This window comes from Pelodiscus sinensis, chromosome 3 (assembly GCF_049634645.1).
Source record: "Pelodiscus sinensis isolate JC-2024 chromosome 3, ASM4963464v1, whole genome shotgun sequence".
Classification (NCBI taxonomy): domain Eukaryota; kingdom Metazoa; phylum Chordata; order Testudines; family Trionychidae; genus Pelodiscus; species Pelodiscus sinensis.
In genome coordinates, this window is record NC_134713.1 from 164,233,178 (window position 1) to 164,261,104 (window position 27,927).

The 27,927-nt window shown below is 49.8% G+C and overlaps 1 protein-coding gene across 2 annotated transcripts; it reads right to left on the minus strand.

Annotated features, from left to right (window-relative positions):
• Nucleotides 1-23,048: 23,048 nt before the first annotated feature.
• Nucleotides 23,049-27,267, minus strand: TMEM247 (transmembrane protein 247). Of its 2 annotated transcripts, none has more exons than XM_075923173.1 (3): nt 27,097-27,267; nt 25,611-25,967; nt 23,049-23,288 (listed from the first exon to the last, which is right to left on the minus strand). In XM_075923173.1, exons 2-3 carry the CDS (start codon nt 25,860-25,862, stop codon nt 23,064-23,066), a joined length of 477 nt encoding a protein of 158 aa, XP_075779288.1. In that variant the 5' UTR covers nt 25,863-25,967; nt 27,097-27,267; the 3' UTR covers nt 23,049-23,063. The 2 variants fall into 2 exon arrangements, with proteins under 2 accessions (XP_075779288.1, XP_006125563.3); XM_006125501.3 differs by having other exon boundaries at nt 25,611-25,937; nt 27,097-27,263.
• Between the last annotated feature and the right edge of the window lie 660 nt (nt 27,268-27,927).

Sequence of the window (27,927 nt, forward strand, 5' to 3'; positions counted from 1 at the left end):
CACATCATGCAAATTCTAGGGACACAAGTGCAATTAGTTAAACTACCTTATCCCCAGAGACCATCTTGGTTACAACAATCTTGCAGCCCACTGATATGGAAGGCTACTCATGTAGTCCACGCACTAGCCTAAGTTGCCCATCACTGACCTTTAGTGCATACATGGTTTTAGACGCTTTGGAAAATGTTACCCAAGACTCTTAATCAATGGCTTCTCTTGCTTATGTTGAGCTAAATGTCTACATACTTCATTAGGCCTACAAATTAAGCACTTAGACAGCAAAATGACCTAGTTTGTACCCACACAGCAGTGTAAAGTTGTGCTCATAATTTGGCACCCGCAATTAAATGTGGAGCCAAATGTTCCTACTTGGACATCTCAATCCCTGATTTGTGAGTGTAGTGAAGTATGCCTATTTCTAAACGAGAGCATCTGTGGATCTAAAACTGTGGGCACAGTTACAGATGAAAAATACACCTGCAAAAGTAGATTATTTGTATAGCTATAACATAAGCTTGGGTTTTCCAAGGGTCATAAGGCCCTCTTGAAAATCCCAGGTCTGGAAAGAATTAAAAAGCTCAGATGCACTAATTTTCTCTGATCTGTGAGGGTATGTCTACACTACAAAGTTAATTCGAACTAATAGACGTTAGTTCGAATTAACTTTGATAGGCGCTACACTAGCGCTCCGTTAGTTCGAACTTAATTCGAACTAGCGGAGCGCTTAATTCGAACTAGGTAAACCTCATTCTACGAGGACTAACGCCTAGTTCGAATTAGCTAGTTCGAATTAAGGGCTGTGTAGCCACTTAATTCGAACTAGTGGGAGGCTAACCCTTCCCAGCTTGCCCTGGTGGCCACTCTGGCCAACACCAGGGAAACTTGTCTGCCCCCCTCCCGGCCCCGGAGCCCTTAAAGGGCCACGGGCTGGCTACACAGTTTGTGCCAGTTGCAAGCCTGCCAGCACCCAGCCAGCAGACCCTGCACCTGCCACAAGATGAGCCAGCCACCCGATGCCACCCAGCCCTCCCCCTCTTCCCGGGACGAGCCTGGCGGCTCCCAGGAGCCTGCCCGGGGCCGCAAGAGGCGGGTGCCTGCTTGGTCAGGTGCGGAGATCGTGGACCTCATCAAGGTTTGGGGGGAAGCCTCCAATGTCCACGATCTCCGCACTAGCCACAGGAACGCGGCTGTCTACGGCCTCATGGCTGATGGCCTGGCCGCCAGAGGCCACCAGCGGACCCGGGAGCAGGTCCGCTGCAAAATAAAGGACCTGCGGCAGTCCTACTCCCGGGCCTGCCTGCCAGAGGCCGACCCGGAGGCCTGCCCCCACTTTCACGCCCTGGACCGCATCCTGGGGGCTCACGCCGTCCATGCCCCCCAGGTGGCCATCGACCCCAGGGCAGAGGGACCAGTCCTGGACACCAAGGAGGAGGAGCCGGAGGATGCCGCGAGCCAGGAGCCTTCCCAGGACCCAGGACCCCCGAGGAACCCCACAGACAACATCTCCTGTGTCGTCCGAGGCCGGGGAGGTCTCCACCTGTGAGTACCATCATGTTCCCCTTATGTGTACGGGGAGGTGGGGGGGAGAGGGAGCCCAGGGACCGTGCGCCTGGGCCTTGCCCACCATGGAGCAGCAGCTGGGTGTCATGCAGGGGCCTTGGCCTTGCAGAGGGGGGCTGGGTTTCACCCACCTTGTCCCCAGGGAGAACTGACCGCTGCTCTTGTTTCACCACAGCCGCAGCACCTGGGACTGCAGGGCGCACCACCCCGCCTGCAACAGCCACCAGCGCCCGGGCCAGCCGGCGTGCCAGAAACCAGGAGGACTACCAGCGGCGGCACCTCCGGTTCATGGAGCAGCTGCTCCGCAACCAGGAGCACTGGGTCCGGGAGGACCTTCGGCTGCGCCAGCTGAGTGTGGATGCGCTGGAGGAGCAGGGCCGTGGCCTCAGAGGCCACCTCCAGACCCTGGTGGACTGGTTCCTGCCTCCTCCTGCTCCGGCTCCTGTGGCTGCTGCAGCTCTCGCTCCCCCTCCCACTCCTGCTGCCCCTGCTCCCTCTCCCGCTTCCTCCGCACCCCCCGTCCCTCCTGTCCCACCCTCCACAGCCGCTCCCCCCCGAGTTCCTCGCACCCGCAGTGTTGCAAGACGGGAGAGCCAGCCGGACCCCCAAGCCTGAGCTTTCCCTTCCCTTCCTCCCCTTCCATCCCCTTCCAGCTCCCTCCTCCCAGGTTTCCCCCACCCCTCTCCCACCCTCACTCCTCCCTCCCCCACTCCAGTTATGTAAAATAAAGAGAGGTTTTTTTTGCCAAAACAGGTGTCTTTAGTTGACATTAGGAAGGGAGATTAGGGAGGGAAAAGGGGAAGGGGGGGAGGGTGGAAGAAGGCCCCAGTGGGGCATGCAGGGAGAGTTCAGTCCTCCTCCTCCACCTGGAAACTCTCCCGCAGGGCTTCCCAGATCCAGATGGCCCCCCGCTGGGCTTCCCAGACGGCGGCGGTGCGGGGCTGAGCGTACTGGCCAGCCATGCGGTCAGCCTCAGCCATCCAGGCTGGCAGGAGTGAGGAGGCACCTAAATCGGGCTTTCAGTCGCCCGAAGGCCCCCTCAGTGATGATGCGGGCCCTGGTCAGCCTCGCATTGAAGGCCTGGCGGGAGGGGTTGAGGTGCCCTGTGTAGGGCTTCATGAGCCAGGGCTGTAGGGGGTAGGCCGCATCCCCCACCAGGCAGACGGGCATGTCCACGTCCCCGACCCTGATGTGGCAGTCGGGGAAGAAGGTCCCGTCCTGCAGCCTCTGGCACACGGAGTTCTGGTACACCCTGGCGTCGTGTGCCTTGCTGGACCAGCCCACATTAATGTCCATGAACTGTCCCCAGTGGTCACACACGGCCTACAGGAGGACGGAGAAGTACCCCTTGCGGTTCACGTACTGGGAGGCCTGGTGTTCCGGGGCACGGATGGGGATGTGCGTCCCGTCGATGGCCCCCCCGCAGTTGGGGAAGCCGAGGGCGCCGAACCCCCGGATGACGGTGTCTGGGTCGGCGGACCACCCTGCGGAGCAGCACCCGGTTGATGGCCTTGACCACCTGCGGAGAGACACAGCAAAGCACGAATCAGTGGGGTGCCCGGGTGGCTGGGAGTGCTCGTGCCCTGGCAGTGCCCCGCGCCCCACTCCCGGGAGCAACCCCCTCGGGTGGCGTGTAGTACGGCCGGGAGAGACCGACCCCTCCGGTGCGGGGCACTTTTGCCTCCTTCCCCCCCCAACCCCCTGTTTTCCCTGGGGCGGCCCATCCCCTCCTTGCAGCCCCCCTCGCCCCCGGCCCAGTGGCCGGTGAGTGCCGTACCTGCATGAGCACCGCTCTGATGGTGGATCTCCCCACGCCGAACTGGTTCCCGACGGATCGGTAGCTGTCCGGCGTGGAGAGCTTCCAGAGGGCGATGGCCACACGCTTCTGGAGGGAGATGGCGGGCCTCATGCGAGTGTCCCTTCTGCGCAGAGCAGGGGCAAGCCACTCGCAGAGCTCCAGGAAGGTGTCCCTCTTCATCCTGAAGTTCTGGGTCCACTGTCGGTCTTCCCAGCGCTCCAGGATGATGCGGTCCTACCAGTCGCTGCTGGTGTCCAGACGCCAGATGCGGTGGGGCACAATGGCGCCCGGGCGCCGCCGCAGCTGCTCCATGGCCCCCAGAGTGGCCAGGCGGAGAGGCAGGGGGCTGACGTGCACCAGGTGGAACCAGGCAGCCTCCAGCCATTGGTGGCACGCTTGCAGCAGCAAGTCCATAAACTGCACCAGAAAGTGCAGGGCGAGCTCTGGCTCCATGTTGCCACCTGTGGCGGCGGCCCCGAAGGGAAGCACCGACACAGATGGGCGCAGAGAAAAATGCTTTGCTGTCCCTCGGCGAGGTAGGCAAGCAAGCGGAAAAACTGAGAACCGGCTGTCCGGGGGGTCCCTTTAAGCACGAGCCTCAGATAGCGTCAGGCAGCAGCCACACAAAGCAACTACTGACCTGATGCCCTGCCGGAACCGGTTTCAGCCGCTCTTAAATGCGCCCCTGTGTCCAATCAGTGTGGACATGCTAGTTTGAATTAGCAAAACGCTAATTCAAACTAGTTTTTAGTTCTAGATGCGCTAGTTTGAATTAGCTTAGTTCGAATTAACTAATTCGAACTAAGTTAGTTCGAATTAGCGCTGTAGTGTAGACATACCCTGAGAGCCTCTGAGGTACTCTTCCTAAAGTCTTGAGCTGCTCTCATCTCCATAACTGCAGACTGAAGGGTGAACACTGCTTTTGCCAAAGTCCACAGAATCTGCTCACTTCATCAGACAAAGGCTCCTTAGAATAATGTGTGTTCCTTTCTTTCAGCTTGTGCTAGCAAAGGAGGAAAGCACTGAGCTGAATCCCTGCATATCATCAATATTAAAAAATCTGAGGTACTGCTGAGCTGGCCATACCCAGGAGTCTGAAGGCTGTTTGGGCAAACAGCTGCAGTGTTCTATGCTCCCTCTGCTGGCTCTCCACCAGCACTCAATAGTCACACAGAGGGTGACATCAGTTGGGCTGGTCACAGGATGAAATCTCTCAGGACGAAGGTGAAATGGAAGTTTCCATTGTTAATTTGAAAACCACTGCAACAAGGCATTAATTAAATGTTCATATAAACTGTGCTTTTACTCCAGCACAGGCCCTCATGCACCCATCAAGCCAGGAAACTGTCTGCTGCAAAAACATCAATGCAAAAAAGCTCCCTTCCCGACTGTTTTCTTTGCAAGCTAAATCTAGAGTCATTGTGGCCCAGTGCTGATTCTGCTTTCTCTGTGGAAATGATGCACAGCGCCTCATTCACCAGAGAGGTAACTGGTTAGTCAATAGCATCTGTGATGGGGATCCCTGGGGTGCAGCCTGGGTCTGTGGAATTGCTGTGCCCACAGAATTTTCTCCATTCTGGGCTGTCTCTCGTAAGCCCTCACAGCCAGCTAGATTGCAGGATTGCTCCCAGAGCCACTTCTGAATCACACAAAGAAGCACCAACCAGTTCTCCCCAGCTCCCAGTACTGTACCTCAGGAATATACCATCTGATTTATTAATTGGCTTTCCATTTCTTCAATGGAAAATGGCTATTCCCCTGAGCAAATTTACCAAACACGTCTGGCAAATTCATTGGTAAAGATAAAAATTAAAACAAGTCTATTGACTATAAAAGGAAGATTTTAAGTGATAGGCAAAAAGAGTGGTTATCAACTATATAATATGATCACACAGTCTAAACTCTCACTCCTATTTAAACTGGGCAACAACTAGAGAAAGCAGTTCCTCACCCCACTGGATAGTGCAGTCCTTAATATACAGGTTTGTCCTTTAAACCTGGGTCAGCCTCCTTTGTCAGCGTCTTCAGTTCTTCTGGATGTCTTTGTTGCTTTCAGCATAAGTGGGAGAAGAAAAAAGGCCAATCATGGGCCCCTGTGTTTGGGTTTTTTACTCTTTTGCTCATGTGTTTGGAGAATGCAAGTCCAGGCATCTCTGGTCATTGTTCAGTCCTCAAGCAAAGTTGATCATTTTCCTTAGTGTGGCCTCATGCAGATGAGTCACTGCATTGCAGCTCCCTTGCTGGACAATGGCAGGTGGCATCGGTTCAACAGCACCCACATGGGAGTTGGTTACCTCCCTAGTCATAGAATACCAGAACTGAGGCTATGTCTAGACTACACTGATCTATCAGAAAAAGGTATGCAAATTGTGCTCTGCAATTTGTGTACCGTTTTCTGACAGTTTTTTCGGAAGAGGCTTTCCTGAAATTTGGCCGGTCTACACCGGGCCAAATTTTGGAAAAGCCTTCTCTTTCAGAAAAGCCCTTCTTCCTCATGGGAGGAGGAAGACAGAGCTTCTGAAAGAATGCATCTGCTTTTCCCTGGATGCAGCGGAGTTCTTCTGGGATACCTCTGGTATCCCGGAAACCCCCTGTAGTGCAAACATAGCCAGGAAGGGACCCAATACTCCAAATGAGGCTTAATCAGCATAGAGGCTATGTCTAGACAGCAGGCTTCTTTTAGAAGACGCTTTTCCAGAAGAGATCTTCTGAAAAAAACTTCTTCTGAAAGAGAGCATCCAAACAGCAAAAGCACATAAAAAAGCTATCTGCTTTTTCGAAAGATAAACATCCATTCAGTGTGGATGCTATCTCGCATTTAAGCTGTAATTACTATGGACGCAGTGGCCACCTGTGCTTTTTCCTCTTTCCTTTTTTGAAAGAACTCCCTCTTCCCCATCCACACACACCTTTTTCCGAAAGTGCTGTTTTAGAAAAAGGCTTCTTCCTTGTAGAAAGAGGTTTACCAATATCGGAAAACCCCTGTGTTCTTTCAATTTCCCCCCTCCCCGAAAGAACATGATTGCAGTGTGGACATAAGTGAAGTTTTTTCGGAAAAATCAGCCATTTTTCCGAAAAAACTCTGCAGTAGAAACATACCCAGAGCAGAGCGGAAGAATTACTTCTCAGGTCTTGCTCACAACTCTCCTGTTATCGCATCTCAGAATCATGGGTTTTTTTGTTTGTTTCGAAACATGGTCTCTGTAGAGCTAGTGCCTGGGTGCCTCTGAAACTCTCAGCATGTTTTAGTGAAATACAACACAATTGTTATGAATGTCATTAATTATATGAAATTATATTTAGATAGAAAAATGACATTTGAACAGATCCTAACCTTTCCCCTGAGATCTCACATGGCATGCTTTATATGCAGTCTCACAATTGAATATTATGATGAGGACTCACAGATGAGGAATGTGCAGGTTACAGAGTGGGCAGAGTGGGGCCTCAGAGCTGTAGCCCAGGCATGATAAAAGCCACATGGGCAGCTGCAGCAGACCCTCCATCTGCCTCAAGGGTCCTGGGAGCAGCCCCCTGGTCCTTAGTCATGCTGCAGCTCCCCATAGCTGTGTCATATCATGGCCAGGCTATGACCCAGAGGCCCTGCCACCAGCTGGAGGTAGGTCAGAATAAGAATCACATGGGCAGCTCTGAGGACTTGCTCCATGCCCCTCCCAACCTGTAACCTTCCACTATCAGCATACAACTTTGAGGATCCCCTGCAGGCACCTTGCTTTCTATCTGCCTCCGCAGCAGTGCTGGAGCGGAGCCTGCTTGGATATTTCTCCCATGAGCGCCAGGACTAGGGAATAGAGGACATGTGGCATCTAGGACAACTCCCTACTACAGAGCAGAGGTACCCACCCCACAGGAGTGGGACTGGCTCCAACTCACCCATTAGCAGATGTCCACAACACTTGGGGAGCTGGCACGGAGCCTCTACCTGCCCTGGGTCTAGCAAGGAACCTTGCGACACAGGGTGGGGTTGCTCTTGGGCTCTCCACACTACCAGCCAGTGGAGGGTGTGTGTGGCTCCTGCAATTGCCCAGGCTCCCTGGTCAGGCTCCATCAGGTCCTTGCCAGGCCAAGGATGGTGCTTTGTGGGAAAGAGGCGAGAAAGGTGTCAGGGTCCATTCATGAAAAGTGGATGGGCCGTGATTCCTCACCCTACATGTTCTAACACCACTGTCTATGTGCCCCATTTCTCCTTTCTAGTTTTTACCCCTTAGGGTACGTCTACACTACAGCGCTAGTTCGAACTAACTTAGTTCGAATTAGTTAATTCGAACTAAGCTAGTTCGAACTAACGCATCTAGAACTAAAAACTAGTTCGAACTAGCGTTTTGCTAATTCGAACTAGCAAGTCCACATTGAGTGGACTCTGAACAGGGCTTAAGGATGGCCGGAAGCAGTGCTGGCAGGGCATCAGAGGAGGACTTAGAGCGTGGAGATGCTGTCTCAGGCTAGCCGAGGGCTGCGCTTAAAGGGTCCCGACCCCCACCCCGGACAGACAGTTCTCAGGGGTGCCCCGCTTACAAACCAGTCCTGGCTTGGAGTGCCCGAAGTACCCACACTGGGCACATCACACCACTCGGCCATCAGACCGGCTGCACTTGCCGCATGCTGCCATCTGGGGAGAGGGGACAATCGGGGGGCTGCAGGAGAGCTTCCACCCCCAGAAGCCCGCAGAGCCAGCCCAGTCCTCCCCATCGGGGGCTCGTGCCCCATTCCTCCCTCACCTTCTTCCACTTACCCTTCCCTAGCCCCCCTTCTTATTGATGTACAAAATAAAGGACACATGTGTTCAAAAATAGAAACTCTGTTTATTTAACAAAACTCGGGGAAACTGGGAAAAGGAGGTGGGAGAGGGGAAGAGAGAGGCTGGGAGAGGGGAGGGGGAAAACTGGGAGGAGGGAGCTGAAAGGGGGAAGCAAGGGAAAGGAGGGGGTGGGGAAACTGAAGGATCAGGGGTGGGGGTCTCGCCGGGCCGACCGCCTCCCAGTACAGCGAGGGAGGGGGCCTCGGCGTCCCCGGGGCGATGGGGTGGAGGGTGCGGAGGTTGAGGTGGGGGGTGTGGACATTGAGGAAGAGGTTGTGGGGGTTGAGGAGGGAGAGGTGGGAGGGGGAGCAGGAGTGGGAGGAGGGACAGCAGTTGGGGGGACAGCTGGTGCAGGATCAGCACGGGGCACCATGCTCTGCAGCAGGAGCTGCAGGTTGGTGCTCAGCCCTCGGACCTCAGACAGCAGCTCGTGGCGGACCTGCAGGTCTTCCTGCATCCATGACCGCAGTGTGCGGTGCACGGCTTGCAGGGCCCCAAGGTGCTGGTCCCAGTATTCCTGCTCCGTGCTGGCAGTCCGGAGCAGGCCGCGGGTGCGGGAGCATGTCCCAGGCGGGGTGGTGCGCCCTGCACGAGCAGCTGGTGCAGCTGTAGAGAAAGAAGAGAAGGGGTCAGTTCTCCCTGGGGACGCAGAGGATGATGCCCAGCCCCCTCCCCAACTCCGCAACGTGAGGGTGACCATGTCCTGCACCGTCACAGCCGCTGTGCTTGTACAGAGGCCATGGTCAGGATGTCTGGCTCTCCCCGGGACTGGAAGCTGCCCCAAGACCGCACCCATGTCCCTGTGCCATGTATAGTGTGGCCGGGGCGGTGGGGGGAAAGGGGAGATGTCCCCTGCCTCCGTGTAGAGGGGACATGTGAAGGGAAATCATCCTGCTGGGTCCTGCCCCGGGGTCGGGAGCATGTCACGTCTCTTTGCACAAGCATGTGCCTATTGGGCAATGGCCCCTGGGTGTCACGCAGCTGGAGCCACCTGCCCAAGGGTGGCATGGCACGTGCTCGCACGTGTACAGGTGTCTGCGTGATCCGTGGAAGGCATGGCCCACGCGCGCGGTCCCTGGTCTCCCTGCCACCTCCCCCCCCGAACTACTTAATTCAAACTACTTACCCGGTACGGTCTCCCTGGACGACCCTGCCGACTCCGGTGCTGGGACATCCTGCGGTGGCCCCTCCGGTGTGCCCGGGTCGGGGCCCTCCAGTCCCGGCTCGCTGTCCCCCAGGCTGGCACGGACCGCCCTGCCCCCCAAGAGTCGGTTGAGGGCAGAGAAGTAGGGGCAGGTGGCAGCCCCTGCTGTGGCGCCACCCCTGGTGGCCCTGGCGTACGCCTGGCGCAGCTTTTTAATTTTAATGCGCACCTGCTCCTGGGTGCGCCTGTGTCCCCTGGTGGCCATGGCGGCTGCTATGCGCCCATAGACGGCCGCATTCCTCCTCCTAGTGCGGAGATCATGGACGTTGGGGGCCTGCCCCCAAACCTCAATGAGGTCCATGACCTCCGCACTAGTCCAGGAGGCCGCGCGCCGTCTACGGCCCCTGGCTGGCCCCTGGGTGCTGGGGGACTGGGCAGGGGACATGTCACTCCCACTGGCTGCCTGGCTCATGGTGGGGCCACTGCTTCGGGGCAGAGACTCCTGGCAGGGCTGGCTGTCTCAAGTGCCGTCTGGCCAGAGTCTACCCCTTTAAGGGCCCGGGGCTGGGGGAGAGGAGAAGAGTTTTCCTGGTTGTGCCCAGAGAGGCCACCAGGGGGAACCTGGGAAGGGCTAGCCTCCCACTAGTTCGAACTAAAGGGCTACACAGCCCTTAGTTCGAACTAGCTAGTTCGAACTAGGCGTTAGTCCTCGTAAAATGAGGTTTACCTAGTTCGAACTAAGCGCTCCCCTAGTTCGATTCAAATTCGAACTAGCGGAGCGCTAGTGTAGCACCTATTAAAGTTAGTTCGAACTAACGTCCGTTAGTTCGAACTAACTTTGTAGTGTAGACATACCCCTAGTGCCTAGAACACTTTTTTAAAAACTTGTAATAATTGGCTGTGAGCTCCCTCTTGCAGATACTCACCAGGAAGTTGTGGTTGGACCCGTGCACTGCATCAGTGTCTTCTCAGCTACACTAGGGGCGAAGGTTGAACTAAGATACACAACTCAACATACCTTAGCTCAGCTTACGGTGGTATCCCCAACACAGGAGGTCAATGGGAGAAACTCTCCTGTTGACTTCCCCAACTCCTCGCAACCCCATGGAATACCAGAGTTGACGGGGGCATGATCAGTGGTCAGCCCACTAAATCAAAGGCCTCAGCTCCCTTGGGTCTAGGCAGGCTCCAGAAAGGCTCTAGACTCTTGGACACATATTCTTTCTTATATCACTTCTAGAGAACTGGGCCTCATTGCTTATGCACACCCGCATGGGTATGTCAGTTTATAGTTTAATCCTTCAGGAATATGTGAATTCCCAAAGAAATTCCCAAAGCAGTCACTCTTTATTAATAGATGAAACCCAGGAGACTCATAGAATTTAGGCACAGAAGAAACACTTGTATTGAGTTCCCTCCATCAAAGTTCTCATGACTCAGGAGCCTTCTTTAGATTTTGATCAGCACCTTCACAACTCCCCGGTGCCCTCCCCTGTTCACTCTTCTCTTTTCTGACTCCTGCAGTGTGTTCAGGTTTGGTGACTAAAAGATTCCCAGGTCAGGTTTGTGTTCCCTGAACCTCCCAGTCTGTGTGTTTGGGATTTTAAAAAGCCAGCTTAGCACCTTGTTTTTGTCCCTTCTGTTCTGGGAATTTTCCACTTCTCCATCTCTACGTCCTGTAGACAATTTGGTGAGAACTAGTTTTCCCTCAGGTCACATTTGTTCTAAGATCTTCCAGTTTGAATGGAAGGCTATTCAGATTAATATCTCTCAATTGTTTCAGGGCTGGGATACACGACACCAGAAGGAATAGCAAGTGTCTGATTCAGTAAACTCCAAGACAATGATACAACAGTCTCATAACATTAGCCTAGTCTATACTAACCCTGCCACACCCCATTGATCTAACCTATGCAACTTCAGCTATTCAAATAGCATCGCTGAACTTGACATACTTACTGCATTGTTATCCATTTGGTAAGGTCAGTGAGAGCTGCTTTGCTGTTGACTCCAACTACTGTTCTTGTCCTGGTAGAGTACCGGACCTGACGGGAGAGGGCTCGGAGGTTGATTTGTGGCTCAATCGCTGCAGCATAGATCCACGGTGTATGAAGACAAGCCCTTAGGCAAGTAACTGAGGACAAGCTCTTATCTCACGGGACCTCATGGATTTGTTTGATACAGCATTAACAAGGAGCATGCTTCTTAACTATGGAAAACTGCATTGTGCATGCTCAGGTGTGAACCCTGAGACTGCAAAAATTTCCAAATTGTCCTGGGGCACAAGAAGTCTGGCTCTCCACTGTCTCACACCTTCCGTAGTCATTTACATCCATTCAAAGTGGGGGTTAAATGCTTGTATTTTGACTTGGTGGCATTTTACACCCACTTGGCACGGATGTAAATGATTACTCAAAGTAGAACCAGTGAAGAATCTGGCCTACTGTTTCCACTTCTGCCCATGAGAACTGTTTCTCCACAGCAAATGAAACAATATTTCCCACAAGGGGAAAGTATTTTTTTTAAATCATGCCAGAAGATACTAATGTTTTCAGCAAATGTATCCACAGCAAACCAATGTTCCCTCTAATTTTTCCCCACTCATGTGTGGAATGAAATTTGTTATATGCACCAATATGGAGGAGCTATGTGTAGCACCTCCATATTAGTACACACAACAAATTCACATTTCAAGGCTGACAGGCCCAGCTTTAGGGCAAGGTGAGCAAGGCAGTTGCTTTGGGCCACACGCTGCCCGGCAGCGATGTGACACTGTTGCTGTCTGCGTGCTGCCTTGGGCCCTGCAGACTCTTTGGCCGGGCCTGAAGGGTGGGACCAAGGATTGGGTGCAAGGGGAGTGAGGTCTCCAACTAGGGGTATTGGCTCAGGGATGGGGCCAATGATGAGGGGTTAGGGGTTCTGGCTGTCTCAGGACTATGGGAGGGTGAGAGGACTCGCCCAGCTTTCTCTCCTCACAGCTGTCCCTGGGCTGAGGGGAAGAGATACTTCTCCTTGCTGTGGCAGCTGCAGGGCTGGGGCCATGGGATAGGAACCTCCCGCCTGCTGAGGCAGGGCTAAGCTGGGTTGGAGCTGTGAGTGGGGGTGCTTCTCCTTGCTTGTGTCAGTTGAGGGGTTGGAAAGAGAGGCATTTCTTTCCACTGTAACCTTGAGCACCTGCACAGCACTTAATACTCTTAGAGGGAACTCAGCAGCAGCCCAGCTTTTTCATTTCTTCATTTTCACCAGAAATGGTGGGAGTTTTTTCTTTGGTTTTTGGACACTCCTTTTCTTTCACAACCACCAACAAAAATGCTGAAGTGAAGCTATCTAATTGCAGGAAAATGCCTCTCTCATTACAATCCCATGGGCAATCCCTCCCATCTGCTTTTTTGACTCAAATCATATTAATATGGGGACAAACCTACTGCGTGGAGTTAAGCAAGTAACACAACCAGTCTGTGCATCCATTTCCCCAGTTTTAAATGGGCTAATATGACTTGCCCACCTTTCTTGAGTATTTGGGGGTACTGTGTATCAATGTTTATCATGTCTGTAAGGTTGGAGGCTGAGCTCCTTTGAAATTCCATTGTTGTTTATGTGGAGCATGACAATAACTGAACTATTGCAGTGCTCTTGGTACCTATTCTAAATAACCCTTGACCATGTTCTGCCCTGAGCTGCAGCCCCCTTGAACTGAAGGCAGAATTTGTCACCCGGCCTTCCTCCTGCATTCAGGGCAGGAGACATCACATGCTTCCCCTGCAGTGTTAGCAAGCTTCTCTCTTACTCCTGCAGCAGCAGCGGGCGGCCTGTGCAGGGCGGGGGGAGAGGATGTGAAGCTGCTGTCTGTGCAGCCGGAGGAGCAAAGAGAAACAATCTCTTATTCATGTGCGGGAGGAGGAAATGCTTTCAAGAAATGAAAAAATAATGAAGCTGAGGCCAACACACAGCACAAGCAGAGAGAAAAGGGAAAAAAAACAAAAAACCCTGAGAGCCTGTGGTCTGGGTCCATTAAACTGGTTAATAATTTATCTGTGGTGGCGCAGCTTGAGTGGCTGCCTCAGCTCACGTAGACCTTGCAGGAGCGAGCGAAGCTCAGGAAGCGGAAGGCTGAGGCTGCACGTACGGGGGAGACTTTGGCGCAAAAGCGCGGCAGCATGTGTCACGTCTCTAAGGGCTCCCAGTGGCTCTCATTGTACAGGGAGCCCCGCTCAGCCCAGTGATGAAGAAACAAGAGACCTTATTCCACCCTATTGCAAGAGAGCTTAAAAAGCCCCCATCAGAGAGTAGCCCTTACACACAAACACTTCTGCCTCTGTTTAACTTCTCTATAGGCAACTTGTGTTCCTCTGGCTCTGTTTTTCAGTTCTTCCTGCTTCCTCAGTCTCAGTCTCACTGACTCCTACCCTGATTCTTCTCTCTCGCTGGTGGTGTAAATCAGGGCTCAGAGCAATTCCACTGAAATCAATGGTTACTGGTGAGTGACCATTGTGCCTCTATCCATTATGGGAGCTTCTCTTTCCCCATCATCTCTACAAACATCCCCCGTTAGTACCCTGATTTGATTGTGGTTACTTCCCATTCCTATCCCTTTGTTAAACTCCTAAGTATAAAAAGTGCATCATTCTTTTGTCTCCTGAATTTCATGGTAGCTGCTTCCCCCTCTGCCAGCTGCTGAGCTCTTATATACAGCAGAATGGTGTGAAATTTTCTTCTCACATTTCACTGTGAAACCGGAATTCACATCAATTACCCCATTTTTGCTTTTTACATACTTTTTGTGTTTTTTTTTTTAAATTTAACTTGAAGAGGCTGTTTTCAGGGGTGATAGACCCATCCTTGAGCCAGAAAGGACAAAATATGGCTTAAAAACAAGTGGTGTTTCCAGCAAAGTGAGGCCATTTTCTAGCACAAGTGAATTTGCAGCAAAAGCATGTAGCCTCTGGCATTTGTGCATTTTTTCCTGGATAGACCCAATGTCATACAGCTTCAAGCAATGTCCTAAGAGATGCAAAATTACACAACACAAAATGATGAACATGCTAACACAAATGCTTTTTACCTTCAGTTTTGTGCAGTGCACAGACGCAATATACATTATCCCCCCCCATAGTTACTTCTAATAAAGGCTGCTTCTGCCATTATCTGATGTTCTCTGCTAGGGCTGGGTGAAATCTTCTGCATTTTTCACCAAAATATGGTTTTCATAAATTTGGTGACATCAAAACATTTCTTGCATTGGTGTCAGTTTTGTCGACCAGGTCATGCTGGGAAGGGAGTGGGAAGAAATTCCAAACAAGTTGAAATGTTTGGTTTCAACACTTTCAAAATGAAACATTTTGATTTTTTTCAGTTCCATCAGTGACACCTGGTAGCATGCAGGACGGACACTGCTTCCTTATGCCCTGCCAAAATTTTAATGTGTCCTCTCCCTACCCCTTTAGATGGCCCTTCTTGCATGCCCTTCTTTCACAGGCACCAGTCACCAATATTTGGTTGAAATGACTTTTTTCCCTTGAAAATGTCTTTTAATTCAGGGTTTTAAAAATAAAGAAAGTCTGTACATGAACACCAAAATTCTATTTGACCCAAAATGATTTCTTTCTTTTTGATGTAATAAAAATGCTTTAAAAATCCAGTTCTGGGTTGACCCAAAAAACTATTTGTTTCTACTTTTCTGGATTTGCCAGAGAACCAAAAAACATTTTATTCACCACAGCTCTTCTTCTGATTAACTCTTTTGTAGTTAAAATGCTTCCAGTGTTCACTGCTTCATTGTGGCTACTTTCCTGAAAATGTGTTTAACTCATTGGGCACGGTTCCCTTTCTGTCTCTGCTCTGTTTCATTGTAATTACTTCCATCTTACTTCTGCTAATCCCCCTCGAGTATCCCCATGCATCCACATTTAGCCCACTTGTATCCCCCATCCTTGCTCTGTTGTGTTGCAGCAGTTTGGAGAGATCTTGCTTGGGAAAGAGAATTAACAGGCAGCATTAGTAGGAAGGTTCTAGGCCTTGAAAGGACTCTTCAATTATGTCTGTAGAACTTGATTCTTGAGTTTACTCCAGCAATTTTGCACTACTTTGGCATCACACTGCAGCCATTATCACCTCTCCAAAGATACCCCTGGTGAAAAGTGAACTCCAGGTGGTGAGAAACGCTCCCACAGCTGTGTAGGGGGGTGCTTCTGAGAAAAAGGAAATAAGTCTGTGAGGGTGTGTCTAGACTACAGGTATTTTTCGAAAAAAGTAGCCTTTTTTTGAAAAATCTTTATTTGCGTCTAGACTGCCACCGCATTCTGTCAACAGTAAATCGACAGATTGCAGCAGTTTTGTTGATGGCGGTAAACCTCGTTTTACGAGGAAGAATGCTATTTTTGACAGAGATCTGTCGAAAAAAGGGAAGCGTGGACGTGGGGAAGATTTTTTGTCAAAAATAAAGGCCCCCAGGAAGAAGCCCTGGTGGACACTCCTGCCAGACCTTTCATCTCTATTGTTTCTGCCTGTAGCCATCTTTTAAAGCCACAAGCACCCAGGAGTAGCATTGTGGCAGCAAGCCAGCTCCAAACAGGACCCTGACTGCTCAGCTCTTCCTGGTAGGGCCACTCAGAGCCATGTCCTGGGCACAAGCCCCCCGAGACTCCCCTGCCACTTCCAGGGACACATCCCCACAAGAAGCCAGGGGCACCAAACGCTGGGCACCCTCCTGGTCTGGTCCCGAGATCAAAGCCCCCTTGGGTCTCTGGTCTGAGGAGGAGTCTCTTCAGGCCCTGCAGTCCAAGAGGAGGAATGAGGACATTTACGCCAGAATGGCTGATGGGCCTTGCCGAAAAAGGTCACCACTCCTGCACACTGGAGCAGATCAGGGCAAAGGTCAAGGAGCTGCGGCAGGGGTATGTTGGGACCCGTGAGTGCAGCTCCCACTCTGGGGAAGCACCACAATATTGTGCCTATTACGAGGACCTGGACCGGATCCTGGGGGCGGGGGAACCCCTGTCTCCCGAGAGGGTTGTGGAGTCTGGGGTGGAGATCCCTGTGCAGCAGTGGCCGCAGCTCCAGGGTGAGACCCCAGAGGACCAGCAGCTCCAAGAGGAGGAGGAGGACATGAGCAGGAGCACTGTGACCCTCACCCAGGAGCCAGACACCCAGATGCAGGAGGCCTCCCAGACAACTTCGGACACCGGGGAGGGAACATCAGGTGAGTGCTGTGAGGGTCCAACACACACAGGGCAGGGGAGGCGGTAGCAAAGTGGATGGGGCAGTGCTGTGACATATCATGCTGATCACAGCCTGGGGGGGCACACACGTGGCCGACCTCAGGGAGGGCCATCCTACCCCTGCACCCGCATGGCTGCGAGGCGCTACCTACTCCTGCAGACACTGATGCCAGGTACAGGCCTGGGTTAGGGACCCTGGGATTGCCACGCAGCTTCAGGCCTCTCAGCAACCTGAGGGAACCCCAACTGTGGCCTGACACTTGTCTGTGCTGGTTGGCCATGGGGTGTGTGTGAGCGGGGGCAGGATGGTGGCCTGCACACCTTCTGGGCTCCAGGGAGGCTGTGGCTGCTGGCCAGGCCACACCATGCCTTGCTGAGACCACATCAGCATCCCCTGACCCTAGAGGAAGGCACTGACTGCTGAGAAGGAGGGCATGCCCTCTCAGGGAAAGTGTGAGCATGCATGACTGACAACTTTTCCCTCTTGTCCTCCACAGCTGGACCAGCTGTCCAGGAGGGGGGCGCCACACCTGCCCCACCACCCAGATGGCTGCAGGGAACCCGTTGGCACTGGCGCACATATTTGGACCTGATGCACCAGCACATCTCAGTCCTGCAAGGGATACAGGAGACGTTTAACCAGAGGATGCAGGCAGAGGCACAGTGGCGCAGTCACTTGCTGGATGAGTTTGTCCAGCAGCGCACTGCTATTTGCACTGCTATCCAGTAGGCAATGGCCTTCCCTTGTCCTGTGCCTGTTCCTCCTGCTCAGCCTGCCACCCCTCAGCCCCTGCCATCCCAGACCCAGGTACAGCCCCACCTTCTGCCCATCCCCTTACTGTCCCAGCCTGCATGTGCAGCTGACTCTGAGCAGGCCTCCGCAGCCAAGGTGGCAGGGGCTCTTCATCCAGGTGGCACCCTCAGCCCTGAGCCCCCTCCCCGCTTCCAGGTAGACATCCCCCTCCCTGCTTCCAGGTTGACATCCCCCTTACCACCTGTGAGAGTCAGTAAGGGAAGCTCTTTACTTAAACAAACTATTTTTCTGAACAAAAGTTTTATAGTTTTTGAAACAATCAACAGTGAAATAAACTGCCAACGTGTTTTCAACAATACCTGTCTCTGTTCTCAGTGTGAATGTGTACAATGTGAATGTGGGGCCGGGAGAGACTTTGGTGGGGGGGGGGGGGGGGGGGGAGGGAAGCACTGGGGGCATGGGCAAGCCCACATTTGGAAGGCCCTGGGAAACTCATTGGGCTCCTTGGGAGAATTGCTCCCTTAGGGCTTCCCGAATGCGCAATCCCAGCTGGTGGGCTTGCTGGATGGCAGCTGTCTGGGGCTGCTCAAAGTGCCTCCCCTCCACATCAGCCCGTGTCCCCCATGCTGGGAGGAAGGCCTCCCCTTTCCTCTCCACCAGGTTGTGCAGCACACAGCATGCAGCAACCACATCGGGGATGTTGTGTTCCCTCATGTCCAGCCGAGTGAGCAGGCATCTAAACCTGCCCTTCAGATGGCCCAAGGCGCACTCCACCTGGTAGCAAGCCCGATTCAGGTGGGAGTTAAGGAGTTCCCTGCTCGCATCCAGGTGTCCAGTGAATGGCTTCATGAGCCAGGACATAAGGGGCTATGCCGCATCGGCCACTATGCACGTAAACATCTGCACATCCCCCACTACAAAGTTTCGCTCCAGAAAGAATGTCCCAGCCTGCAGCCTACGGTACAGGTATGAGTTCCGGAAGATGCGGGCATCGTGTGCCCGGCCTGACCACCTGACACAAATGTCTGTGAATTGTCCCCAGTGGTCAACCAGGGCTTACAGCATCATAGAAAAATAGCCCTTTCTGTTAATATACTCGGCTGCTCGATGGGGTGGTGCACGGATTGGGATGTGCGTCCTGTCGAGTGCTCCACCGTAGTTCAGAAATCCTATTCCTGCAAATCCGGCCATGATGGTATCCAGGTCTCTGAGGCAGACAGTCCTGTGAATCAACTCTGAATTGATGGCTGTCACCACCTGCAGAAAGGGACAAATAGAAACACACATAACAGGACATTAGAGGAGTTGCGTGAGCTGATGACAGGTGCTTCCCTACCCCTCCCCACCCCTTCCAGATCCCAAGATCCCCCCTCAGGGAACTCCCCATCCCTGTCTCCCTGCACCATGGCAGGGTGAAGCCAGGAGGACTTCTACCACTGCCACACCCATCCCCCATTTCCTCTGCCCGGTCCTGACTGCTCCCTTTATCTGCCCCCCCCCATGGACTGTCCCCAGTGAGTAGCTTACCTCCATCAAGACCTCCCCACACCAAACTGGTGTCCCATGGAGTGGTAGCTGTTGGGGGTGGCCAGCTTCCGGAGGGCAATAGCGACCCGCTTCTCCAGAGGGGATGACGGGCTGCAAGTGGGTGTCCTGGCATTGTAGGGCAGGGGCGAGCCAGGCACACAGCTCCTGGAAGGTGGACTTCCACATACGGAAGTTTCTAAGCCAAGCCTCGTCGTCCTACTACTCCATAACAAGCCAGTCCCACCAGTCTGAATTGGTGTCCAGCCTCCAAACTCGCCTCTGCAGGAATAAGTTTGGTGGCAAGGGCAGTGGGGCTGCAGCCCAAGTGAGGGGCTCAAAGCTGGGCTCTGAATCCAGCTACAAAAATCATGATGGTCTCATGAAGATGCAGCAGAATTTTCAGCATCACAGTGTGGAGCCATCACCTGTCCACAGGCAGCTCAGGCTCCAAAAACACAGTGAGAAGCAGAAAAAACCCCTGAAGATAAACTGCTGTGGTATCCGAGGAAGCAGGGCAACCAGAGCAAGCACTGCAGCAGCTTTGCTTTCCCTCCAGGAGGTAGGCAAGCCAGACGCAGGAGCAGAGCAATGGCTGTGCAGGGGGATCCCTTTAAGCACGCGTCTCTGCAAAGGGCATGCAGCAGAACCTGGAAATAAAGGCTGCCCCCATGCCCTGCCAGAAGCACTTCCTGGGGCCTTTTTTTTTTTTCCAAAAGAGCATCCGGCAGTCTGGAAAAAGTGGATTGATTTTTCGATCTGTGTCATGCAATCTAGATGCTCTTTTTGGACAGAGGCTTTTTCAAAAGATACTTTCGAAAAAGCCTCTGTCGAAAAAGGCGTGTAGTCTAGACGTACCCTGATAGTCCTTCATGTACACAGAATTGTCACCTGGGTCTAAATAGCTGTGTATAGCTTAGGACAGCTCTGAGCCTGCCCACTAATTAGGTCAGGGAACCAAACTGGCCCCTTGTTGGTTCCATTAGTTGGAGAAAGCAAAGATGGTATAGAACCATCTCCCACAATCCACTCCAGCTGCACCAAGGCCTCGTCTACAATACAAACTTGCATCAGTATAACTACTTCATTGCTATGACAACGCAAAGGCTTCTCCTATCTTAGGGAGATGGTTTAAATACCTCAACAGGCGAAGCTCTCATGTCAGCATCTTCACTGGGGCACTATAGCAGTGCACTTGCACTAGTGCAGCTGCGCTGCAGTGGCATTTTAAGTGTGGCCCTGCCCCAATTGAATCTTAGCCATCTCTGATGATCTAATCCATAGTACCTATGCAGTGCGGCAATGTATATGTTAGAAATGTATATGGATGGCTAGATAGACCAATAGCTTGTCTTTGGCAAATGAGGAGAAATTATGGAAATGAATTATTTTTCTCTTCAGATATGTAGGAAATTGGGCAATGCACTTATGTCCTGTGGCATCATGATGAGAAGCTAGTATGGGCAGGTTTTTTGGATTGATTGATTGATTGATATGCTGCCATTTGATTTAGTAATTACAGCTTCTGCTCCAGCTTCCTCTTGCTTTCAAACATTTAACATTCTCTTGACTGTGAGGGTTTTTTTAAAATACATGTACACAAATTCACTTGTTTAAATCCGGGCAAGGTCATTCCAATCCTTTACCCTTCTGAGAGAGAGGAACTGAGTTCTAGAGAGCTCTCTGTCTGTGGATTCTTTTACAATCAAAGACCTATCTGCTCTCCCTGCTAATTCAAGATCCTTTACATTTATTAGGTAAGACAAGGGGATTGCCCTCAGCTCAAATTTGCCTTTTCATTGTTTGGGGATAAATGAAAACACCAAGGACTGTTACGTTTGAGGTACTTCTGTTTTGAGATAGATACACTTCCCTGTAGGACCCAACAGATTCCTTTCCCTTCCACTGGATCAAGGGTAACATGCCTGTCTTTAAGTATTCAAGAGGTTACCAGAGAACTGTAGCCCCAGAGAATTACTACAAGTTAACAAATCAGTCCCCAGTCCATACCAGTGCGCAAGCCAAGGGACTAAGCAAGGCTTCTAGAGGGTAAGATAATGTGTTTTCACTCAGAGGGTGACTGGTTCTTACACAGTGGAATGTGGGGAATGTCCAGGTGCTGCATGGAGCTGCTTCAGTCACAATGATCAGCCAGGGCTGAAGCAGAACTCCATTACACAGATAGGGCTGCTTCAGGCTGCCTTTGTCAGGTGTGCATTTTGTGTAGAATCTTATATGACCACATTTTGAAATGACACTAAAATTGGTGAGGTGGCAAACACATGAGGATGGAGTCAGTCAGCAAAAAGACTAGACTGATGAGCGCAGTAGACAATTTGGTGCTAATAAATGTAATGAGCGCAGATATATCATGTCAAAGTTTATTTTCTCCTGGCCACTGCCTCAATGCTCTCATAACAGTATGCTTTCCTGTAAGTGTACTGTAGGCCCTAAAAGGAAAGTGTGTGGCATCATGCTGAGTCACTGATATGAAGAAGCTGGAGAGATACTGTGTCTTGCTTTTGGACTGAAAGGCTGTATATGAGACAGCAAGGCAAGTAAGACAGGGCAAGTGCAAGCACAGGTTTGAGTGTGTTTATCACCCTGGAGAATGTGTGGTGTCTCCCAGGGTGTCCTATCCACCCAGGATAGGACTCTGCTATAACCCCTAGCTTTAAAGGTAGGCTCCTTGAAAACCCAAGTTGCTACAGATTGTGCTGATAGGGCAGGTTCCTTATTCAATGCCCTACAATGGCTGAAATAGCAGCTGTATAAATAGGGATTTATTTGAATCCTAACAGGAATGGGCCTCTGACATGGGGTCTGAGCTCTGCCGAAAGGTAGTAGACATTGAAAGCTACTGATCAGTGTGTGAGATTATGAATCTCCATCTGTGCAGTAATTCTCCATCTGCGAGCCTGGCCATCAGGCTGTAGAGGTTCATGCTTTCTACTCTGGCAGTTTCTGATTCAATCTGCGGGGCAGTGTCCCTGGTGGAAGCCATTACATGTGCATGTTGGGGGAAAATTGTCTTATCCCGTCTTAGTTTGTATCTATCAACATTTTGATTTTTTGTATGACTCCCCCTGAAGGATAGATTGAGTCAAGCCATGATCAAAGGTACAAGAAGTCAGTGCTTAATCTTTGCCAGGACTGAGTCCTGGGCTTCTAGGCCCATGGCTCTACCATGTCAGTTATGAAAGTTAAAAAAAAATGGCTTGAGCCTAGGTACCTCTTTCATTACAAAGTAAACATGTGAAGGCCCCGTGTCTGCCTGACAGGCATCAAGCATGGTCTGGATTGGTAGTATTAGTATTACTCCATGATTGCTTGCTGCTGGCCTTAGGCTCATGAAAGGGAGCAGAAAGAGGGTAGGGCTAGAGATACCCTGGGGTGAATGGGGTGCACTTTCTGCACTAGAACTGGGGGAATAACAGCTGTATTAGTTCACCAGCAATTGAACTAAAATGGAATTTCAATTGAATCTGAAAAACAGAAAAAAATGTTTCAGGTTGAACTGACTGAAATTTTCTGAAATTTTTAGTAAATCAAAAAGTCAAAATTAAAATTTGTTTCAATTTTGGACATTTTGACAAAAGCAAAGGAAGACTAGGTTGATGGTACTACCAGTACACTGCTTCCCAACAAGACATCAGGGCTTGAAATGGAAACTTGTGTCCTTCCTTCCTTGTCCTATTAGCTTTCTCTCTAACCCATCTCCACTGAATGCTCCTGACACCCTTTTCAGCCTAGTGACTTCTTTTACCTTTTGTAGTGGTATACTTTGAGCCCTGCAGTGTAATTAGAAATAAAGGCACGAAACTGTGAAATGGAAAAGCCAGGAGAAATTCACAATGGTTAGAGGTGTTACACTGTGGACTAACTTCTCAGAGAAAATGCAGGTCTCTTTCCTTGGAACATTTAAATTGCAACTGGAGAAAGTACTTGAGAACATACTGTATAGAACAGTGCTGAATTAACTCCCAGGAGGGCAATCTAATAACCTAATCATCAGCATGTCTACATTCTTACCATGCTGGATTAGAGGGACAGTTCTGCACAACTGGCCAACAATGATCTCATTAACAGCAGTGACAGGTCATGGGAGAAGTCAAAACAAACAGTGAAGTAATTAAAAAAGTCAGCAGCTACTTTTGAAAACTTGGCTTCATGTAACACTTCTCTAATCCTTATATATGATACCTATCACCTTACCATCAAAACAGTATCAATACCAGACAGAGGCTTCAACCAATGTAGACCTTACAGAGAAAGAACAGAGCACACAAATAGTCCCAGAGCTTTTTAATTAAATATAACAGGGTAACTGCAATGATGAATAGGTGATGCTTCTTAACGAAGAAGAGCAATAGTTCCTTTGCTGTGTAGATAACATGTATGAAGATGAAGCAATACAGGAACAAAGCAAACTGGTTTTGGGGCATGAGAAGGTCCTGGCATCCTTCGGCAGGCTGTGGACAAAGGGGCAGAAACATGACATTGCAGGCTCATATTTCATATTTGCCTTGTCAAAAGACTCCTCTACTTAGCAAATCCCTTGCTTTTGTGACTAGACCATGGATCATATTAGTGACAAACTAAGACCAGCACAATTTTATTTGAAAATCCAGATTAATTAGATTGAGCTGTGGAAGCAATTGGCCTATGCTGATTGTCATATACTCATGACTCATGTCATACTTAGCTATGACTGTGGAAAAGGCTGTTCTACTATTGTAGGATCTGGACTCAATAGTGGCTGCATTCTCATCTCTCTAGTGTGGGCATCTCAGTAATGGTCTGAACATTCTTTATAAACAGCAGGTTGAAAACATTCTATTAATCCCTGGATAACCAGGTCAAAGAAAAATTAGTGTTCCTGGGCTTTTGTGGGTAAAGCCCACTTCATCAGATGAATTGGAGTGGAAAAAATAGAAACCAAGATATACATATATAACAGCAGAAGTTCTCTTGGTCTGTGAGCCCAATCTCCCAGAACAGCTTTCCACCACTTCTGGTAAGCACAAGGTACCTGGTACCTCTATGCTTTTTCCCCCAAAGATAGATGCCAAGTTACATACCTGGCAGCTGATTATGTCCTAACACAGGTGTTCCAACAGTTACTTCTCTCTCTAACATTTTTTATACTGGTAGCACTTTAAAGACTAACAAAACATGTAGATTGTATCATGAGCTTTCGTGGGCACAGTCCACTTCTTCAGACTATTTGTTGTTTTTTAAGTTTATCCTGTACAGACTAACTCAGCTACCTCTCTGACATTTTTTATATTGAGGACCCCTATCCATATTCAGGTTTGGTGAAAGCAGGTGCATTTTATTTACTCAAAAGCTGAATTAGGTCAGACCTTTTTCTTCCAGTCCCTGATTACTGAATGGACTTTGAGAAACTGCACATGTTCATGATGTAGCTAGTATTAAAGTAATTCTCAATAACATACATACAGGTTACTCTTCTACCCCACTACTACCCTGAACTCATTTTCCCTTTTCCCACCTGAGAAATATCTGAGTCATCAGGAAAGCTATTTCATGATCTCTAATGCCTTCATGTGACACTGGATTTGACTGGTGAATCTTTGTACAGCACAAAGTTATCTGCTACAACTTAAATCTGAAGCTGCATCTTACCATTTACCAGTACCTGCTCAATGTGAGCTGCTGAAAGGGGACAGTTTGAATGGTTGTCCATCAGGTAGCTCTGATCTGACAGCAGATCTGATAGCAACACTTGCTCCTTTGGCACAACTCAGCACCTTCTTTCCCCATCTGCAGCCCTTAGTTTGGATACAATGAGTCTTAAGTTCCGAGTTAATTGGGTTTCCCTTCAAGTGAATTGCTATCTGGTCTGTTCTTTTAGATCTCATTTCTTATTATTTTTTCAAAGAAGATTGCACCTGCTGTTCACATCAACCCCTACACCTGTTTACTTTGCTACACCTAGGATCTGGTCCTCTAACCACCCTCTAATTCTTTAAAACACACCCTCAAAATCTGTTCTAGTCACAAGGGCTCCTTTGGATCCCTTCTAGGAATTTGTATCCCCTTACCACAAAGTATGCTGGCCACTTACAGTAAAGTCCAAATTCTGTACTACTCTGTGTTTCTGATCAAACCATGGAAATTCTGGGACTTGAAGCCCAGAGGAATGGGGAGTCTGATTCTGGTGAGGAATTCTGGGAAGGGGCTGGCTGCAGAAGCTAACTTTCACCAATGCAAAAGGAGTTCAGGGGGCTGTGAAGAGAGGCTTGTATAACGAGTCCTGCTTCCTTTATTCCCAAATCTCAGGGTCTGAGTTTTTGGCAGAGGGTGAAGGGAAGAAAAGTGCCTGGTTCTTCAGGAGAAAGCTAGGTGTTGGAGGAGTGCAATTCTGCTGGACTTCTTTTCTGTATTGTTTGTTTTAATCTTCCCTTCCTCTTGAAGGGAAGAAATTTGAGGGCAAAGCTATCTGACCAGTGAGGAAAATTGTGGCAGCAATATATCTGTATGGGTGAGAGGGAATCCACTCTTACCCACTCTCTATCTGGCAGGCAAACCTGTAACAAGTACAAGTAATGGTAGAAATTAACACCTTGGAGAAAAATTAAATCTCTGGAGTTAAGATCCTGATACGAGTTCACAATCTTGGGTTTGATTCTGACTGAATGGAAGCTTTCTTAAAGAAATCAGCCTTTGTGGAGATTTAGATATGTTTTAAAATTGAGACTGGGACCACGGGGAGAGAGCACATCTGGGTCATGCATGCCTCCCCGGTTTATGCTTTCGCCTGTACTTACGTGTTCAGATGGTGTTTGCAGACACAATTGCTTCATCTTCTCTTTGTGCTGCCGCTGCTTTTCCTTTTCCTCATAGTGGTATTTCAGCACAATCAACTCCATATCCAGTCGCATCTTCTCCAGCTCAATCTCAGCTGCTCGGGCTGTCCTGAAGTTTGGCCGCTCCATTTCCACCCATGTGTTGATCTCACCATCATTGGTAACATGTTCTGGTTGCAGATAATCCAGTTCTTCTAGTGAATTTGTCTCCATGTGCAGGCCCTGGTTCCTAATGTCTGGTGGCTCTGTCCCATCGTCATTGACTTCTGGCGTATTTTCAGCTGTGTCCTAGTATAGATCAGTGAAAATCATCCACTCCTATTTAATTGATGCAACTTATTTAAACAATCTTCTGGTAAAAGAAGTGTTCTTCAGCTAGCTCAGCTGGGGCACATGCATCCTAGCAGACCAACTATATTCAGAAATCTACTGCACTTCAATATTGAAGTCCTATGTCAACTACAACAAAGTTAGAGGCTTTACTTATAGTGTGGTAAAAAGCAGGGGCACCACTTACTATGGGGTGAGGAGGGCAGCTGCTCCCCTGAAGATTTGTCCCCCTGACTTGTCATAGTTCTATATGCTCGGTCTTACCCTTCTTGCCCCTCCTTTTCCCCAACTTCAAATGAAATCATTACACTCCCCTCTTCTAACCCTCCCCTCCGCACATCTGAGTAGATGTGACCTAACACTTTCCCCACAGTTCAGGGTTTTGATCTGATTAAAACTCACTTTGACATCACTTTTGATCTGATTAAAACTCACTCACTTTGACATAAGGAAGACTTCAGCTGCAGTTGGAAAGTGAGTACGGGAAAAACACAGGGAAAAAAATCTATCTCTGATTCCAGTCTAGTGGATGGTGTTTGAGCAGATATGAAATTAGAACCCCTTAGATCATGCGACCATTTTCTGTGTATCTGGCCAAGAGAGAAATGATTTGCTGTTCTGAATAATTGTTCCCTCTTTTTCCCATCCATGTGCAAAATAAATTTTGTCACATGCACTGAGGTATGTGCAGATGTGTACCACCAGTAGAAACACATGCTGTCAGCTGTGGGTGTGCTGCTATTCATCTGGGCAGCACCTGAACCTCTCCTGAATGGTTGCCCAAGAACTTAGCTTACAGGGAACACTGCTCTATACTAACTTTGTCAGTTCATAAATATGAGATACCAAAATCAGCCAATGAGGATGACACATTCCTGTCTTGGTACTGGCAATAAGCTAAAGAGCAGCAGGATGGGCTGAGTTAGGGTTAGCAGACCCAAGAGGTATGTAGAGACCATGCCATTGATAGATCTGCCCTGAAGTCTTATGGAAAGCTACAATATTTATTTATGTAAAGTATACGAGAAGCATATACAAGACTTTTGAATGAAATGGATGTAGACGGAAAATGAAAAACACTTCCCTGAATAAGAAAACAACGAAAACTTATTCTTACCATAGACGGCTTAGTCACAAAGCTAGGGGAGACAGAAATGAGTCTGGACAATGCTGGATTCACAGGCAGTAGCTACTGTTTCATAAGTCTTTCACTGTCCCATTCAGAAAACTCAACACCAGCTGCCCTAGTTCAAACCAGATAGATGCACAAAATTCAAACCCAGATTTGTGCTAACTGCCATGCTGATGTCACAAGTTCTGCACTATGCTGTCATCATAATCCAGCTATTGCTACAACATCCTAAATGCTCAATTGCTATGGGCTTCTGACTCTCGTTTCAAAGTTCTGGAGTAAGTGAGGTGTCCCACAGCACATTGGAAATTTGCAGTAGAGCCAGGGATAACCCTAGCTCTCCCGATTCCAGTCTAGACTCTTAATCACTAGATCTGCTCTTCTTCTTCTGTAGTCTCCTTCCAGCTTCTTCAGCCAATGAGATTGTGTTCCTTCACACAGCTGCAACATGCATAGTACGCAGTAGTTGGGCTCATCACATGCCTAGTCATGATCAGCAGCAGTGATTTGTTAGTTTCCATGAGAGTGGAGAGTTCTTAAGTAGGGTTTTGAAATAGGATAATACGGTGATACTGGATTCTGATGGGGGAGTGTCTTTCCCTGTGGCTTAGGAGCAACATGGAAGACGGGTAGAGCTGAAAAGGTCTTGTAAGACAAGTGGACTAGCAGGAATTGAGTAGCATCAGTGATAGAGTGAAGGCAGGAGTCAGTAATGTGACAAGAGAGATCTAATTGGTGTTAAGTGGTAAGGGTCCATAAAGGCACAGACAAGAAGCTTGTGATGGGAAGCCAATGTAGGGATGCCAAGTTGAGGTG